At 51.5% G+C, this 19,436-nt stretch overlaps 4 protein-coding genes across 4 annotated transcripts; all 4 read left to right on the top strand.

Moving 5' to 3' along the window:
- Positions 1-569: 569 nt before the first annotated feature.
- HO173_002841 (uncharacterized protein) lies at positions 570-7,610 on the top strand (the record flags this gene model as incomplete). The annotated part of the gene is made up of 1 exon (XM_037304772.1): positions 570-7,610. One exon carries the CDS (start codon positions 570-572, stop codon positions 7,608-7,610), a length of 7,041 nt encoding a protein of 2,346 aa, XP_037168265.1.
- Positions 7,611-7,930: 320 nt separating this feature from the next.
- Positions 7,931-12,010, top strand: HO173_002842 (uncharacterized protein; the record flags this gene model as incomplete). The annotated part of the gene is made up of 1 exon (XM_037304773.1): positions 7,931-12,010. The coding sequence occupies one exon, from the start codon at positions 7,931-7,933 to the stop codon at positions 12,008-12,010; it is 4,080 nt and encodes a 1,359-aa protein (XP_037168266.1).
- A 143-nt stretch (positions 12,011-12,153) lies between these two features.
- Positions 12,154-16,771, top strand: HO173_002843 (uncharacterized protein; the record flags this gene model as incomplete). The annotated part of the gene is made up of 2 exons (XM_037304774.1): positions 12,154-15,162; positions 15,230-16,771. The coding sequence occupies 2 exons, from the start codon at positions 12,154-12,156 to the stop codon at positions 16,769-16,771; spliced, it is 4,551 nt and encodes a 1,516-aa protein (XP_037168267.1).
- A 1,380-nt stretch (positions 16,772-18,151) lies between these two features.
- HO173_002844 (uncharacterized protein) lies at positions 18,152-19,357 on the top strand (the record flags this gene model as incomplete). The annotated part of the gene is made up of 1 exon (XM_037304775.1): positions 18,152-19,357. One exon carries the CDS (start codon positions 18,152-18,154, stop codon positions 19,355-19,357), a length of 1,206 nt encoding a protein of 401 aa, XP_037168268.1.
- Between the last annotated feature and the right edge of the window lie 79 nt (positions 19,358-19,436).

Raw genomic sequence — 19,436 nt, forward strand, 5'->3', positions numbered from 1 at the left:
TGGACATAGACTTTTAGCGGAGACGATTTTTCAATATTCAAGACACACACTTGCCTGTATAATACACCGACAACAAGAACGAGATACGTTAGGGCACTTACCTACTCCTGTTGTTTGGGGATATTTAGTTCGTATTAGGTTCGATTCCTAATGGCGCTGGTACAATGGTGTTGCGGTGCTTCTTATTTTCTACTCCTGGAGCGAATACTTTAGGGGAGGTGCACCAGTGCGTGCCCAAGAGACTCTTCCGCCGCTAAGCTAGCCCACCCGAGGTTCTATCTCTCAGCCTCGGGCCTTGGCTCTACCTTGGCAAACACCAGCAATCTCGCGCTGCCCACGCCTTTGACCTTGTAGACGCTGTGTGTTCTCATTGATGACTTTACGACTAACATATTGATACCCACGGCAATTTTCTGTTGACAATTGTGGCTATCCCCGCTTCTACAGCTCTTTGCAGAAGGTTACCTGTAATATACGTGCACCGTGCATACAGTGAGTTGTCACGCAGCTAGCCCACTAGATGCTGCATTCTAACATTCCGTCCAATCAGACCCAAGGACGATAGAACAATGTGGAATCGATTCAGTGGCAAACCTCATGATTCAAATTATGATTTGCCCTCACAGAGTATTCGGCGCGACGATGATGAACAGCGACCTCGTGCGCATCGCTCCGATTCTATAGCGTCTTCCAACTCGAATAAGAAATCCTCTTCCCGGGCTGACGATCGTGCTCCACGAGGCTTTAACCCTACATCTACAAGCTACTCATCTACTACCCGAGGGCAATATCCTGGAGCAGCATCGGCTTCCATAGCATCGAGCTACGCAACAGCATCCGGAAACAACAACTGCGAACCATATGTGGCGCCTGGTTTAGTCAGAAATGCCAGCCTCGCAGACCAAATGCAGAGGTCGAAATCCTCGCGCTCCTCGCGCGATCAGGACGAGGCTCGCGAAATTAAGGACAAAAAGCGGGACAAGACAGATATATTTGATGGCCGCGATCAAGATATTGAGAGACAGCGAAAGAGGGACAAGCGAGACAAGAAGGGCAGAAGCTTGAGAAGATCTGAGAATGGACTCGACGAAGAGGTCGGAAGCAGCAGAGGTCCTGACGATTTCCCTGATCAGGTTGCGAGCTCTGGTTTCTCGCAATTCCCTGGCCAGAACGACGGGGCAATACCAGGACCCAACGGCGCCGCACCCGAACATCCAGCCATGTCCTCCCATGTGCAAGACCAGTTTCCCGGTCAATTTCCGACTCAGTCCTCTGCTCCATACCGTCCACCACTGGCCGCCAGCGAAGGAGGTCCTGGACTCGCGGCTGAATACTATGGTGATGATGGGCAGTCTGTTGCAGAACAGCCTGGAAATCGAGCAAATACGCCATCTCTTATCATTGGGGCAGAACCTCACCTTCAGCCTGCATTGGCTGTGGCAGCCCCGCCACCAGAGCCGAGCGCTTCTGGAGCGGTCGGTGCGGCAGCGTCCTTCTTCAGCGGTGAATTTGAAGAAGATGAAGCCGCATCGACCCACGGCCAGCAGAATGCGTCAACATACGTCACAAGCCAAATCAGACCCAACAGCAACCACCATTCGTCTTCCGCCCCAATCATACCCACCATAGGTGGGACAGCCATAGGATCGGCTGCTGGCTATCTCATTGACAGCCAGACCTCAACACATCAGCAGCGCACGGATCATAAGTCATCAATAGGAGGAGCCCCTAGTGAATATTCTGCCGTCACGACTCAACGCCCGCCGTCTCAAACACAAGCCTCACAGTACTCCAGCAAGTCTCAGCCACCAACGCTAGGCAAGCAATCATCTCAGTCGTCTAACACCCCGATTTATGCAACCGGGGCAGCAGGCGCCACAGGGTTGGCGGCAGCAGCAGCTTACGAGCACAATCATCACTCTTTAGATCACAATGTCTCGTCAGCGCCTCAGTATTCAACAACCTCCATGGCTCAGCGACATCGCAATAACGGTCCCTTCGGCGCGTTGCTGGACTTCTTCAAAGATCCTGAAGGAGTAGCTCAGTTCGAAGAATACTCTCAGATCATAGGTGTTTGCAGGGACTGCTTCGCGCCGGGATCCTCAACAAGAGATGCTCCGAGAAAACATCTTTATGGGAGACGACAATCAAATGAGCGGTACGGCAGCAGTACGCGCGTCGACAAAGATAGTCGATATTATTCTTCCGACAATGAGGGTCGACGGAAGAGCAACAAGTCCTGGCAGGCCGCTGGTCTCCCGGGCTACGGGCTGGCAAAACTTGGAGAGAGCTTGTTTCAAGAGAAGAACGACTATGATGATACCTACATTGTGAAAAATGGGCGCTTCTCGCCGGATGGGAGGGATCGTAGAGCACGCCGTCGAAGTCGCTCCAAAGAGCGTTTCGAAATTGAAATTACTGGTGATGGCAAATCGGACAGAAAAGAACCGCGTAATGATACTTCCACGGGCACGAAAAGGCTGACATATAGCACGGGTCGTCAATCAGGAACGAGGTCTAGATCAAGAGATCGAAAGACTGGCTTGACCGAAGCTGCTATTGGCGCAGCACCAGAAACCTCCGCGGTCGCGTCGAGTTCTCGACGTCGGAGCCGCTCTCCGAAACGTACATCCGTTAAAGGTAAGCACAAAGGTCAAGAAGCCTCGCCTGAGAGACGCCACAAGACCAAGAAGAAGAAGAAGAGAGACAGAAGCTTCTTCGGGTTCGGCAACGGATCATCCTCGTCATCTAGCGTGGACTTGGCATATACTGGTGGTCAAGACAAGCACCGAAGCATTAAACGGTCGAATGGCAAGTCCAAAGATGATAAGAAGGCTGAAGCAGCTCTACTGGGCCTTGGCGCGGCGGCAGCAGCGCTTGCCCTGAACGATGGTCGTCAAGGTCACCGAAAGAATGGCGTAAGAGAACTCGTGGGGGCGAAGAAGACAAAAGGTCATGATGGACATGGCTCCGGACAAGCGCACAGACCCAAGAAATCTTATGGAAACCTTGACGACGAACTTTGGGAATCGGCTGCAGAAGACGACTACGAGAGCATAGATTCCGACCTGGCGTACGGTGCACCAGTACGCAGGGATAGTCGAGCATCATTTTCTTCCGAGTCATCGGGAACCAATAAGTGGGGTTGGCGTTGGGGCAGCAAAAAAAATCGGAGAGCGTCTTCCCCACGGCGAAAGTCATCTGACCATAGTAGCTTTCCCCCAGTAGCTAGTGTGACACGTTCAAGTCTAACAGGTGCGGCCATGACGCCTCAAGATCAGCCTCAGGGGAGTGCGATGGACAGTACAAGCAGCCTTCCCCTGCAGCATGTCTACCCAGTGCCGACTTCTGATCCTTCTCGCTTCGACGTTGGGCGAGAAGGTTCAATCGTGTCTTCGAGTAGACCGGTCATGTCCTCTCGGCCAGAAGCTGTTCCTCTTCAACATCCTCGCCCAATAGCCCCCGTTTCAGCATCAATCTACTCAAGTCAAACGGCGTATGATCATTCTCATAGTGCGCCAAGTGGTCCTGCTGTGTTCTCCCAAACTCCGTATCATCATCATCCGGGAACGTCTGATGATCGACATAGCACTCACGAAGCCAGCATACCTGGCAGCTTCCCTCGCGTCGAGCAACCGGCGGATGACACTGCTCGCGATTTTAGGATACGGAGGAGAGACACATCCCCTGGAAGATTCGGAGAAGACTCTATATCGAGCTCCATGGCACCTCCGCGCCGAACTTCCGTGAGAGACGACTCCTCTGCAGTTCGATTCGATCTGACAGAAGAGCAAGAAGAAAGAGATCGCCGCGAGAGGCGTCGGAAGAGAAAGGAAGATAAGGAGCGTCGCGAAGCCGAAGAGCAAGAGCAGGTTGAGAAGGATCGTCGTTTCTCAAGGGAACGATCAAGCAGAAAATTAGGCTCGAACACCAAGCCGGAGGAAGTTCTTGAAAAATCTTTTGAAAAATCATGGGCCGGTCCCGCCGCTGCTGGAGTCATTGGGGCCGCAATTGGTGCTGCGGCTGCAACAGACAGGTCGAGATCTGAAGAGACGCGGGAGGAACGCCGCGAACGTCGACGGAAGGAACGTGAACTCGAAAACGAAGAAGATGCTCTCAGCAAAAGCGAACGTCGACGAAGACAGCGGGAACGTGACGATCAAGAAGCCGCAATCAAGGAACGCGGTAATCTACCTGACGAGAATTGTGCGTCACGCGGGTACGTGGATCACGAAGAGCGTTCTCCGGAGAAACAGGACATGTCTGTATGGCAAGAAGCGGCAAGCACCAAGCGAAGCTCTGTTCATGAAAACTATGGTGCTTTCTTCACCCCACTCGAACTCCTTAACAAATCGAGTGACCAGATAAAGATTACAAGTGCTAATGCTGACGCTGATATTGATATGGAACAAGTCCCACAAATTGTCACAGTGGAGCCAAAGCGAATCCGCGATCTCTCTGACTCGCCGGCGTTCTCGCTCGTGGACACCGACGACAAGATCGATCCTTCAAAGTTGTCGTTTCCTTGGCAGGTACCAAAGCTCAGGCTTGTAGAGCCGACTCCGCCTTCAACCAGGGGCTCCACACCCATTCCCCGACCTAAGGATGCCGGTGACGAAGGCTTCGAAGAGCCTCGGAAGGAGCCTTCGTCTTCAAAGGTCAAGTGGGGAGATGACCAGACTCACGAATACACAATTATCGCTCCAAAGGAGGACCACGATGAATCCGTCGAGCCATCCTCTGGGGACATGAGCGTACCAGATCCAGTAGATTTATCAAGCAGCACGCACGAGCGTGACTTGCCGGATCATGAAATGCACCCGCGCAATGACTCAACAATGGAAAGTAGCTCAGCAATTTATGGTGAGGATGCTGCATTCGCGGCCACGTTAGCCGCCAGTGCAGAAGATGCAGGCTTCGATCCTTCTATTGTCATCAATAACCCAACATACCGACGTCGAGACTCACCCCCAGGATCTAACGAAAACAGCATGCCTGGCGGATTCGATGATGAGAACGAGCCACGGCTTCACAAGAAAGACCGGAAGAGAAAGGAGAAAGCTTCTAGACGTCAGAGTCAAAACGACGGTCCCAACGGGCGAGATGACGATACAATTGTGCAGGATATCATCAGCCAAGTGGAAGAATCTGAGTTTCAACCTCCAAACCAGGTTCTGCTAGAGAAACTAGATGACGAGTGGGAGAAACCAAAGAAAACTAGATCCAGGAAATCCAAAAAAAGTCAAAAGGGCTCTGAGTCTAGGGACGATCTCTTCGAGACGTCTGAAACTACGAGTAAGGCTCTAGATTCGGAGAGCCGAGACGTGTACGAGTCGCCTACTGAAGATGTTCGCTCCATCGAGTCAATCAGCAATAAAGCAGAGAGCGGCAGGAAGTCCCGCAAAAAGTCAAAACGGAATAGTACTGGCTTTGATGATGCTGCGTCTACCGTGCCTTCCCCATCTACGAACGAAGCTAGCAAAGACCCCAATTCCCAACCAAAGGAGAAGCGCAAAGGTAGCATCTGGGATCGGGTCCTTGGTAAATCCCCTGGCAGCCTTCCGCAAGAAAATGGTGCCAAGGACGTTACAGACCAGTCAATTTTGAAGGACTTCGGGGAACCTAAGATGAAGAGTAAAAAGACCGAGGAACGGAAGTCTAGTCGCGACGGGGACGACAATCACGACAGCAAAGATCGAAGCAGCATTGGAGGCACCGTGCCGCAAGTTTCAGGTAGGATCTCCCAAGACCTACCGGTAAAGGTATACACACCAGTCCCCAGCGGTCGTGCATACTCGAAAGAATTGCTGAACAACTCTCAGGATCACGGAACTAGTCTGCCCCCACTCTTTTCAGACGCGGGCTCAGTGGCCCAATATCTAGACCGTAGTATAAAAGCGGAGCAAGTTGAGGAAAAGCAGCCAGAGTCTTTTTTAGGGATGCGCCCAGAACCACCGCCGCCACCTGACACACGTGCTGAAAGTGAGGCGCTTTCCGATCTCTCGGAGACGACCAGCCTCCCAGCCACACCTCACGCTGAGTCTGAGACTCAGAGCCGGCGTTTCTCAGATGCTGAAACCTCTAGCCCAACACAGACCACGGCTGCTCTTCCGTCCTCGCCTACAGCTGTACCTTTCCATTTCCGTCGACCAGGCCGCTCATCTAGTACCGCTCGATCTCTGTCCCAAACGCCATTTTCCTCAAACGAATCGGCGACTGATCTCACTCCGAAACAGAAGACACGTCCTCGCTCCACGGAGTTCAAATCCTCAAAAGAAATCAGGCCCTTGTGGCCTGTAGAAAGACACCGATTACACCAGGAGCCAAACCCTGACGAAACTTACCCTTCTCTTCCTTCAAGCCATACAACCTCAAGGAGCTCATCTGTCCACAATCTGGAGGGAAGTGAACACCACCAGAGGGGACCCTCCGGATTGAACGAGGCAGAGCATGAGCCGATTCAATCAGCGCCAGTGACCTCCACGGATAGTCACCCAATACAGTCAGATCTGCTTGAATCACAATTGGCGACCTCTCCTACTGCATCCTCTTTCCAAGATTCTAGGACCGTTAAGGATTTGCTGTCTCCGCAGGCTAGTAGAGACTCGTCTCCCAAAGTAAGCGCTGAGGAAAATCCTCACGAGTCATCCTCTACCTTGAAAAGCGCTGTTTTAGGTGCCGTCCTAGGAGGCCCTGCCGCTGTGGCTCTGAATGAACCAATTCAGAACAATGCTCCAATACGGCAAGACCTGTTCCGAGAAGAGAACGAGGATTTCGAGCATGCTTTAGATGATATGGTTCTGGACACAATAGCTTACCCGTCCTATAATAACGCTCTTGGTCAAGGGGAGGACTTTGTTCCTCAAAAGACCAGGAAAGGCAAGAAGAATAAGCGGAAAGCCGGCCAATTTCAACAAGAAACAGTTCAACCATCTTTTGGAGGGGCTGTGGAGGCTAAGCCAAGCACGAACTCCATAGACGTGGAGCTTCTGAGCGCCGGAACCATGCGCCAAATTCAAGAACAGGATGCCCAGGATGCCGTGGATTCATGGTTCCCATCAGTTCTCCTGTCAAGTAAAGGAAAGAAGGGCAAGAAGGGCAAAAGCAGGGGGCTTGCTGAGAGATCACCGGAAGAAAATGGACCATTCCCAGATACTTACGAGCCTCCCAGGGACAACCTCAAAAACACAGTACCAGCAGGAGGTCAAGAAAGCGACACTCTGACGCGACAAATGTCTCGAGAGCAGATTGTGGATATCATGACTGCCGTCGCGCAAGATGCGAACAAGGATGAAAAGAAGGCATCGCAATCTGCGACAGCTGTGGTTCAAGAGCCTTTCGAGACCCTGGCCGAAGAAAATTGCAGCGAGTCGAAAGTCAAGGAGGACAACAAAGGACAAGAGGACCTCCCTCAAGACGGCCTCCAAACGAAGACCTTTTCCAAAGACGGATTCCCACAAGAAGACCTCCCCCAAGACGGCCTTGCACAAGACAACCTCCCTCAAAGCGGTCTTCAACAAGAGACTCTGCCCAAAAACGAACCCCCACACAGCGAGCTCCCACAACTCGAAAATAATCAAGAGACCCTCCCCCAAGGTGACTTCCCCTAGTCAACCTCCCTCGAGACGACTTCTCACATTCACAAGACCCACAACGCGGAAGCCTGCTATCTTCATCTGTTCCAGATCAGATTACTTTTACAGACCCTTTCTTAAAACAAAGTCACAGGAATGTGCTAGAGTCACCCAAAGCCAATCCCGCGTCTCAAGAAGAACTCGATCCTGGTGACTCGACAAAAGCGATATCGCCACTGCTTGAGCTTTCTCCAAGAGCAACACCATTACCCAATGTTGATGATGATCATGACCTCTTGGACGAGCGGCTAGAAATTCCAGTCTCTACATCTTTGGATCGTTCTGATGATAAGGAAATGGAAATTGCTGCTGGAAACCCTTTAGACGTCCCACATATACATGATCTATCTGCCGTCATACCTGAACTACAAAAACAAGCACAAGATCTTACGTCTCAAGCCGAGCAAGTTGATCCAGGTGACTATTCCGCCGTTCCGTCTAAGAAAAAATCCAAAAAGGGCAAAAAGGCTAAGCAGAGCTGTTCGGTTGAAGAAAATGAGCAGACTGAGATACAAAAAAGGGATGGACCATTACCTAGTGTTAATACTTCTACAACGCTCGAAGAAGATTGGCCAAAGGATTCGAACGACGAACCTGCAATGAAGGTTCTCCAGGAGAAGTCCGAAACGTTGGATGATGGATGGGAGCGCTCCACTAGCAAGAAGAAGGGCAAGAAAGGAAAGGTGACCAAGCAAAGCATTTCGGTTGAGAACAGCAAGGCCACCGAAATTCAAAGACGACAGCAATCGCTACCTTACATGGCTGCGTCTGAAGCGCCTGAGGACCATGAAGCCAGGAAATTGATTGACGAGTCTGCAGTCGATGTCTCCCAGCCCAAGACTGAGCCCCTAGAGGACGAATGGACGGCCTCCAACGACAATAAGAAAGGCAAGAAGGTTGAGAGGCAGAGGTCGAAGACATCAAGTTTGGGGCTTTCACCGGACGAAACAGAGCATCAATTCGAGCGACAACCAGACGCCAGAGATGACATGAACGATCGCGCTTTGTCCTTGGCCACAACGCGGACCTCCCAAGAAGTCGGTGCTATGCTAGGACTCGATGAAACTGAAGCCTCCATCGAAGGCGAGTCGAAGGAAGCCTTCCCAATTGAGTCTCACGCAGAGCATAATCTACGGAAGCCTTCAGAAGATCATATTTCAGGCAGCTATGAACAGAAACTGCCCGTCTCATACGAGCCAGAGACTCCGCACTCTAAAGACGCTCCTGGAAAGGCGCAGGATGATGGAATATTCCTGAATCTGCACACGCCAGTCGCTGGCACAAATGCTGCTCAACGTGTACAGGACATCTTGGTGGGGGAGAACAATGCGGAGTCTGCTACTGATGCTAAGAGGGAAGCCATGGTGGCATCCACGAGCATGGAAGAGAAAGCTACTGATAGGCCAATAAAAGAAGATGAACTGGTTGGGGATGCGCCAAAAAAGAAGAAGAAAAGCAAAAAGGGTAAGAAGAACGAAAAGTTCTCATGGGACGAGCCCGAAATCAAGCCTGAAACGACAGAGCCGGCAGAGGTCTCAGATCCACCCGGTGCAACGAACACTCCGCTCGAACAAGAGCCTACGCCTGACAGGCCAATGGAAGAAAATGAGCTGGATCGTGATGCTCCGAAGAAGAGGACAAAGGGCAAAAAAGGGAAGAAGAACGAAGCGTTCTCGTGGGACGAGCCCGAAACCAAGCCTGAAACGACAGAGCCGGCAGAGGTCTCAGATCCACCCGGTGCAACGAACACTCCGCTCGAACAAGAGCCTGCGCCTGACAGGCCAATGGAAGAAAATGAGCTGGATCGTGATGCTCCGAAGAAGAGGACAAAGGGCAACAAAGGGAAGAAGAACGAAGCGTTCTCGTGGGACGAGCCCGAAACCAAGCCTGAAACGACAGAGCCGGCAGGGGATCCGGGTCCACCCGGTGCAATGAACACTCCGCTCGAACAAGAGTCTGCGGCTGACAGGGTAATAGAAGTAGACGAACTGGATCGTGATACCCTGAAGAAGAAGAAAAAGGGCAAAAGAGGAAGGAAGAACGAAGAATACTCTCTGGACGAGCCTGATATCATGAAGCCAGCGGAGCCCTCCGATCTACCCGCTGCAATGAATCCCTATTCATTGGAACAAGAGCCCGCGGTCAAGGCGATCGACGAGGTTTTCTCTAAACAGTCCAAGAAAGACAAGAAGAACAAGAGGAGCAGAAGAAACGGTGTTTCGAGAGCCGTCAGTGATTTTCGAGACGGAGATGAGCCCAACATCATCCCTATTGAAGTTCCACAAGATGATGACAAGACGGAGGATCTTCCCCCAAGTGCCAGTGATTTCCAGGAAGAGATTGAGCCTAGTATCATCCTTACTGAGGTTCCACAGGACGACAACAAAGTGGAGGATCTTCGCGAGATTACCCGCGATTCTCGAGACGAAGTTGAGCCCAGTGTCGTCCCTACTGAAGTTTTACAAGATGACGGACAGGTAGAGGAGCGTTCCGCCGTTGATCGCCAATTAGTCACCCGTGATGTTCGAGAAGCAAATGAGCCCAATTGTGTCCCTATTGAAGCCCTACAAGACGACGACAAGATGGAGGATCTTCCTGCGGTTGGCATGCCACGCATGAGGGCAGAAATTGGTGCACCTGTAGAGGTAGTAGAGCCAGCAGTAACAACAAAATCTGCTCAGGGTAACGAAAATGAGGAATCACGCGAGGCACCGTTGGAACAGGAGCAAGACTTGATGCCACCAAAAGGCAAGAAGGACAGAGAGAAAACCAAGAACTCTAAGAAGTCCAATGCCTTATCCCCAGATGATTGTGAAGATCCTGCACTTGGACACGGGCAAATAGCCGAAATCAAGGCTCTTGAGACAGACGAAATAGAACATATGACTCCTTCCAGTGTCAAGGTTGTTGATGAGCCTGAAAAGACTGTTCAAAAGACACAATTAGAACAGCAGGAGGAAGATTACACGCTACCCACAAATGAGAAGGACGAAAAGAAGTCCAAGAAATTCGTCGCCTTTTCTCTAGATAGCGATGTTTCTCCCACACTTGAAGATGAGCCAGTATCCAAAACTGAGAATCTTGAGAAAGAATCGCTTAAACAGACACCCCCTTCCAGTGCCGACACGGTCAAGGAACCTGGAAAATGTGTGGAAGGTCTTCCTGAGGAGACGAAAGATCGAGAAGAGACCGAGGAAGCGCAACCGTTCGAATGGAAGAACGAGGATATCACTGCGCAGCCTGAGCAGGAGACTGCCCAGGAGCTCAACAAAGATTCCGAAATTGACAGCAAAGTCAACCCGCTAAATGCTTGGGGAGATCTCGTCATGGTGGGAGGCAGAGGCGAGGAACCTATGCACGGGTACTTCGACTCTGTCTCAGCACATGCCGCTGCCTCTGATATTCCTCACAAAGCCACTTCATCAGTGGAGTCATCTCCAGAGCAGCCGACCGTTGCGTCGGAGGAGATAACCGCTTACCGTGCCAACGAAATGAAAAGCAACATCGTCTCGGCAGCCGAGACCGATAATGACTCTCTGTATAGCGTCAAGCTAAGCAAGAAAAACGAAAAGAGGACAAAGAAGGCACTACCGTTGACTTGGGAGGAGGACGGGCTCTCTCAGGAGCCCACAGCTGTTCTCACTGAATCTAGCGCTACAGAAGATCTGGGCGAACCGTCGATCATCCCTGTCTCACAAGACAGCGGTTCTTGGTCGAAACCAGAAATATCCGCCGAGGAGATCGTGCCTACGGAGATCGTCCAGCCGGGTATGAGGTCAGAAGAAGATCAGAGATATCAAGGAAGTGTATTGGAAGATCCGCCATCTCAAGCGAGAGATGACATTCATACAATGGTTGAAGCTGAACAGGAAGAAAGCTTTGCAAACGGCGAAAGAACCAAGACTGAAAAGCTCTCTATCTACGAGCCGGAGGAAGATCGGTCTGCTGCGGATGACAAAGAACTTGCATGGGTAACGGCTACTAGCGCTGTTCAAGGTAATGAACACCCGTCGAAGCAGCAGCCTAGAGACGACTTGAGTACTGCAGGGGAGATACGATCTAAACAAGAAGAATCTGCGGGAGGAATGAAAAGGGACCAGACTCCCATTCTGACGGAGTCCGGAATGATTGAAGAGGCAAAGGACGAGGAGTTACTCTGGGACGTGTCAGTCCAGAGGGCCGAGGAACCCGAAAAACAAGACAAAGACGGGCAATGGGGTGAGCTTATAATTGGGAATTTGTCTTCCTCTGCGGCTCAGGAGGCTGCTCGGGAAACGGCCAAAACAGTCCGAAACACGGAATCTATCACAGATCTCGAGCCGCTTAGGGGTCCTAACATAGACCAGCCGAACCCCCAGGGGGCGTTAAAAGATTAGACGCACAAGAGCAACGTGACGACAACAACGAGGAGTATGAGAAAGAGCTTGAACGGGCATTACCGAACAGAGAACCTGTCGCAGATCTCGAGCCGCTTGGGGGTCCTGACATAGATAAGCCAATTCCCGCAGTGGAGGTCGCAATGTTAGACGCACAAGAACAACGCGACTACAACGAGGAGTATGCAAAAGAGCTTGAGCGGGCATTACCGAACACAGAACCTGTCGCAGATCTCGAGCCGCTTGGGGGTCCTGACATAGATAAGCCAATTCCCGCAGTGGAGGTCGCAATGTTAGACGCACAAGAACAACGCAACTACAACGAGGAGTATGCAAAAGAGCTTGAGCGACAATTGAGTCCGTCGCAGGAAGGCGAGCGTGCCGATCCCTCGCGTGATGAAGCCCATACACCTGTGTTCTCTCAATCAAGCATTGATTCGGTAATGGAGAGACCATACGAAGAAGAGCACAGACCGTTAGCACGACCTCCGGCTCTGGAAGACATCATTGAAGAATCCAGATCAAGATCTGCCTCGGTTCATGGTAGTCCTGTCGATCAGGAGGATGACTATTCACCTGTCAAATCAACCAAGAAAGGCAAGAAAGGCAAGAAAAGCAAGAAAAGCAAAAAGCAGCAGCCGATCATTTGGGAAGACGAAACTGCAACGCCGCCACCGGAGCCGGAAAGCGATCAAAGAGCAAAGCCCTCTATCAGATCCACAGAAGGTCCGGGCTCGCGGGACACTGACGCTGCTCGGCCCCTTGAATTGGAAGAACCGATAGACCAGCGGTCTCTCGAAGACAGGACAATAGCTTCGCCTACCGGATATCTCGATACCGCTGACAACAATTACTTAATTGAGAATGATGGGTCAGATGACTACTTTAATATCCAGCCAAGCAGACCAGCAGAGGAAGATGTGGGAAGGGAAGACACTCACGAGTTCCGTCGGGCTCTCTCGACTGGGCCACCGTGTTCTAGCAGAGATCGATCTCCAGCTCGAGAACCGCAAATAGATCAAGATGGTCACCTGAGAGATGACGCCGTCACAGCTTATGATCGAGATGGAAAGCTTAGGTCTCTTGCTACGGACTTCCATGACAAATTAAGAACAGAGGTAGAGCCAGCTGAAGAACAAGTCAAAGACAATTATGATCCTGCTCCCCTAAAAAGTACTAAGAAAGGCAAGAAAGCCTCGGCGAGGGAGCCAAGCCCTCAGACTCTAGGGCAGGAAAGTCTCATGGACCAACCCCAAGACTTGGAAACCCCAACCATGGACACTTTGAATGAGAGATCGACTTCTCAGCAGCATTTCCTACAATCTTCTTCACACGAGGACGAGCTATCCTCGGTAGCTGAGGGGAGACCCATCAGTCGTGGCAGGTCAGGAAGCAGGGAATTGGTCGCCGCAGCAGTCGGTTTAGGCGTAGGTGCGTTAGCAGCGGGAAGCCTCTCCAAGAGAGACTCGAGGAAGGAATGGATACCTGGCGAGAAAGCAAAAGAGGCTCGCAGGGGGACAGACTTTGAGGCTGAAATAGGCGAACCAGAAAACCCTCTCGACAGAGGAGGAATGGATGTCGAGGAACAAGAGCATCGCCAGACATCTGAGTCAGAACGCGCCACAAGAGCGTGGGAGCATCACCAAGCTACGTCATCTACAAATTATGAGGCGGCTGCAAGTCATCCGTTTGTGGGAGATCTTGGCCAGTCTTCAGAAACGCCTAAGTACCGAGACAGCGCCATCTACATCTCTGGTTCTCCAATTATCTCGGAAGAGATACCTTACCACCGTGCCGTACGAGACAGTGGTTATCCAGATACTGAGGCAAGCCCGGTTGTTGGTGATGAGCTCGAGAATCCAGACGACCCAACGGAGTTGGAAAGCGGTGTTGCCGCTGGTGAAATGGTCGAGCATGTGCAGCATCGGCATAGCCGGGCTCATGAGACTGACCAACGTCAAAGATCAACGTCCAGTAATCCATCCGAGAAATCTGTAGAGGCTAATTCGGACCATGATGTCTCGGTATCAAGGCCAAAAGAGAGACGGAAACGTTCGAGGCGGAGATCAGGGACTGCCTACGACAGTGATGACTCTGCGGACTCTGGCTTTGACATCCAGCGCCGTCGCCGTCGGCAAGCCATGGTAGCAGAGCCACGAGAACCTTCTCCAGTGAGCTCTACCACTAAGGACAGATCGTCGGCACTTTTCGATCCCTCGCCTTCGGCAAGGGAGGAGACAATCGCCAAACCACAGGATCAGGCTGTCTCGCCTCGTTATAATCCCGTCGGAGAAGAGCCTACTTGGTCATTTGACCGCGAGGAATCGCCACCACAGCGCTCATCCGAGGCGTCGAGGGAAGGTAGATCAGGCAACATTCCTGCGCTTGCTCCCGAATCAACAGACCACGACATATCTACAGGCAATGAAGACACAGGAATGTCATTGTTTGGAGGCCCCCAAAGTTATGAAGATGACTTGCCATCTCTTTCCAGAAGTCCACGTTCAAGCGAAAGCCGGGGTCGCCGAAGACTGAATACCATTTCGGAGGATAGCGCAGACGGATCACCGCTGCATAAGAAAGACAAGCGCGCTGTGTCCGACGTTGGATCTCCCGAATCAGGTGTCAAAGGTCGAAGAATGCGATCACCATCTGTCGAAGACGATGTCGCTGGAGAATATGTATCCACCCATGACCCGATTTCACGCCCACCTTGGCCCGCAGCTGACGAGGAGAAGCGTGCAGTAGACGAGCGCAGCAGAAGCCGCAACTCAGATCAGTTGTCCACTTTGTCGAGTCACCATAGCGCGCTGCCAGGTGTTACGCCGAGGCACAGGGAAGATGAGTATCGAACAGCGAGTGCAGCGAGCATGCGATCAGAGAGCAGCATTCATGCAATCATCCGGACACCGGATCAAGTCCGATCAGCCAGTGGACTGAGTTACCGTTCTTCTGGCACACCACCCTTGCGACGGGTCGACCGTAGCGCTAGCGGGGATCTGCGGGGTGCCAGCAAAAAAAGCGAAGCTAAATATCGCGCCAAAAGCAGCGCCGAATTGGAGGCTGAACTCGACATTGGCATTCCATCTTCTTCAACCTACGACCCCGTCACTGATAAAGGCAAATCCCGTGCCGATATGGCTGATGTCTATGTAAGTTGGCAACACATTTTATGTTAAAGTGGTAGTGATAGTGCCCAGAATTAACACGCTTTTGCAGGAGGGTTGGGGTGATGTGCGCGGTCAATCGCCAATGTCTCCGACGCGTCCACCAAGCATGCGCAAACGGCAAAGCATGCAGCTCTTGGATCTCGAGACCAGACTTGATCAAATAGTCTCGGAAAACCGACTACTGGCGAGTCAGAAGTTAACTGTGGAGAAAGCCTTGCAAGAGCAAGCACGTGATCACAGCCAGGAACGGCATGCCTACGAAGAAGGCATGCAAGAGCAGAAGATTTATCTGACACGAAAAGATTCCGAACTCAGCGAATTAAAGCAGATCATCGAACAGCTACATAACCAAGCAGCTCATCTCACCGAAGTCAACGAGGGACTTGCCTCTTCCCGCGGTGTGGATGAGGAGCACGAACAGAGGTATAATCAATTACGCGCTGAGCACGCACACACCCACGAGCAATGGCAACAATCCACGAAGGAACTAGGGGACCTCAAAGAGCAGCATACTCAACTATCGACTGGTATGGAGGACATCGTTCGCCATGAGGTGACTGTGGCCCTCGAAGAGAAAAATCTTGAGTTGCGCCAATTGCAAAGTGAACTTGAGAACGCCAAACAGCAAGTTCGAAATTTGCAACAGCAACTATTAGCGTCCAGGAATAGTGATGATTTCGTCGAACGAGATGAGGATTACTTCGATTCTCAGTGTCAATCACTTTGCCAGCATGTCCAGCAATGGGTGCTGAGGTTCTCTAAATTTTCGGACATGAAAGCGTGCTACCTCGCCAGTGAAGTTCGGGACGAGAAAGTTGTCGATCGCATGGAAAATGCAATACTGGATGGCTCCGACGTTGATGACTACCTCTCCGATCGAGTAAAGAGGCGCGATGTCTTCATGTCGGTGGTCATGACAATGGTATGGGAGTTCATCTTCACCCGCTACCTCTTTGGCATGGACCGTGAGCAGCGTCAGAAGCTCAAGAATCTTGAAAAGACGCTCCAGGAAGTTGGTCCTATAAGTGCTGTGCACAAGTGGCGGGCAACGACTCTGACACTTTTAATGAAGCGAGAAGCGTTTGAGAACCAGCGTGCCACAGATACCGAAGCGGTTGTCCATGAGATCTACGACACCCTAGCTACTTTCCTTCCACCACCATCTCATCTTGTGGGCCAAATACAGGATTCACTCCGCAAAGTCATAGATACGGCAGCTGATCTGTCAATTGAGATGCGTACCCAGCGTGCAGAGTACTCGATGCTGCCTCCTCTGCAGCCCGAGTACGATACCAACGGTGACCTAGCTCGAAAAGTGTACTTCAGCGCCCTTACCATGAATGAGCGCAGCGGTGCCACGTCCTCAAACGAGGCTCTGCAGGAGCAACACGCAGTCGTAAGAATGGTTCTTTTCCCACTGGTGGTCAAGAACGAGGATGATGACGAGCAGATTGTGGTCTGCCCGGCACAAGTACTGACTGCGGAGGGATCAAAGGGGAAGAAGACGGTGAGGGTTATGAGTGCGCAGGGAGGGAGGAGCGAGGCGAGTTTCGCGGGGAGCGACGTACGAATGGAGGGAGGAATGATATAGTAGGCAATTAGGCGTGGCAGATCAACAGCCTTTCACTGAAACGAATTAACGACTGCATACCTGGGGAGTTGCTGGGAGAAGGCACAATCTTGGATTAGCGAGCAGGGTGTATTGGGGGTTCTTTGTCTGTATGCATGGCTATATAATTGAACATGAAGCAAATCGAAGAGATGTTGAAATCTTTGTCCTCCTGTAATGAGCTAGACCTGATGCCCATCTTTCCCTCGGTAGTCGCCCAAGGCCACTTCCAAATGCAGCCCAGGAAGCACAGATGAACACCTGGCTAGATCAGAGCCCAGGGCCCAAGCCTACACCCCCTGGCCCCATCGGTCCAAAGCTCCTTGCCCATCTCACTCTTTTGTCTCTCGTGAGCCGCAGTAGCTCGCGTTTCCTGCGTGAACAGCACCACCCTGTTAGATCTTACCGACCCTTCGTATCTCAACCTCCAAACAAGGACATTGAAAGTATGATAGGCTCACCGCTTTCCCCAAGGATCAGCTTTCTCGCCTTGGGGCGGATACTCTTTCCCTCCCACCTCTACCTTGGGATCACAGGTGCACCACTCCTTTTGCGGATACAGCTCGAGGATATCGGGAACGTCCGCCGTGTCGCCGCCGAACCATGTCGCCCCTTCTGGGAACGATGGTCAGAAGCGCAATAAGATCGGCGGGGGAAATGTGAATGTGGGGAGACGGTTCCGTGGACGCGCGATGCAACCGGAAAGCTTACGGCAATTTGGGCAGGTCGATTTCTTGCCTATGTTCATGGTACTTTACGATGATGTCGAAAGTTATGGAAGCTCCGCAAAAGATGTTGAGTCAATCCTGTCACTTGTCGCGAATTAGACGGCCCTTCTCAGTTTCATCCGTCACTACCGCTGAATATCTCCTTCCCACGACTACTGTCGCCTTACATGAATCCCAAACATACGATTCAGAGCATGACGCTCTCTGTTCTATTGATGCCTTAAAGTTGACTCGGGAGACTATTTTGGTACGTACTAAGAAACAAAGGCAGGATGGAATGTCGGCAGCTCCGTTGAAACAAAGAAACAGTAGCGTCTTGACCTCGAACTGCTGTCATCCCCAAGAATAGAGGCTCCTCCGGCAACAAAGGACAATGGAAGATGGCCACGTGCATCACGTTTTTCTTTTCTTTCATCCCCTTTCCCCCTCGATTCGTCCCTCTTCCACCAACTCTGCTTCGACCACTTTCTGTTGCAGTACGCATAGAGTATTGCTCAACTCTACATCATAGCAGACAGCAAGAAGCCGGTCTTCTTCTACCCAATCTTCGGAGCTTTCTTCTTCTCGGCTTCTTGACGTCTTTTCCACTTCCACCACTGATCGGTTCGCTTCGTATTTTCAAGACGTCTTGCAAATGGGCAGATTCAGACCCTCTTTTCCACCCTTCGAGCCCTCCAGCCTTCGCAGACTTTCAGGTCCAACTTCTCCTGCCAGTCCTACATCGCCTCGCACCCCTCTACACTTCCCAAACCTCCCAAGCCCCCGGACACAGCCCCCAAATGCCTTCAACTTGAGCAAACAGATTGCAATTGAGCCCCCTTCGATGCCAATGCCTTGGATCTGGTCCTGCCACAAATGCCACACTCGGTACCATTTGGGTGCCACAAGAAGATGCCTTCATGACGGCCACTACTTTTGCGGCGGCACTACCGTCGACAAAATCAGTGGCAAGGTGAAGAAGCACAGAGCTTGTGTTAGTGAATTTGACTACAGTGGCTGGGAGGATTTTGCTAGATGGAAAAGAGCGACAAGTAGAAAAGGTGAAAAGGCTGGCAGGAAACACTGCGAAGACGAATGCGACTTTCCTAGTTCATGTCATTGGAAAGAACAGCATCCTGTTCAGGAGACCGGGTTTGGATTTCTTGATCCTAGCTGTCTCGACACGGAGCCCGACACGTCGTCAGTCGAGGGCAAACTAACAGTCCAAGAAAGCACTGGAAGTTATATCGGCAAAATTAGGAGAGCAGCAGAAAAACGTACAACGAAAGTAGCCAAGGCACTTTTATCACCAATAGAAGAAGAGGACCAGAAAGCATCATCGTCTCTTGATCCAAGGCCAAGAATGAATGGCCTCGGCCTCCACTTCCCAGTCATGGACTTCTCGAGCTCCAAGAATAGCGTCAAGGAGATTCATGGGCACGTGGACAAAGCAAAGATAAACCTTTCAATCCCAAACAGTCGGCAGATGTCAGGTCGGGTCGTTCACGTATGGGAAGATGATGTTGACATGACGGATTGGATAACACCAGAAGCCACCGAAAGTCCGCCAATCTCTCCTTGCGCCCGGCCAGATGCAGTTGAAGTGCCTTTCGACTTCGGGCTCGAGCAAGACCAGGGTCCTCCAGCATCTGTGGCCGATGATGATTCGCCAGTTTCACCGATGCGAAGTGCATGGAACTGGACGGCTGGCGGCATTGGAGTTGCGTTGTCGCCGCCTGCTTTGCCAATAGAGGACGAGATTTGGGATGAATGGATGGAAGATGAGATGGATGAAGCAGATATGATGTGGGACAGAGGGGAGACGATGAAAGCGGAGAGCGTTGGTAGAAGACTTATTTAGCAATGCACCATCTGGATAGACTTGTGTACTGAGTTGCGGAAAGCACTCCCATCCGAGTAGGTAGCACGAGACCCAACAA

This window comes from Letharia columbiana (genome assembly GCF_014066305.1).
Source record: "Letharia columbiana isolate WasteWater2 chromosome Unknown Sc0000006_s0, whole genome shotgun sequence".
Classification (NCBI taxonomy): Eukaryota; Fungi; Ascomycota; class Lecanoromycetes; order Lecanorales; family Parmeliaceae; genus Letharia; species Letharia columbiana.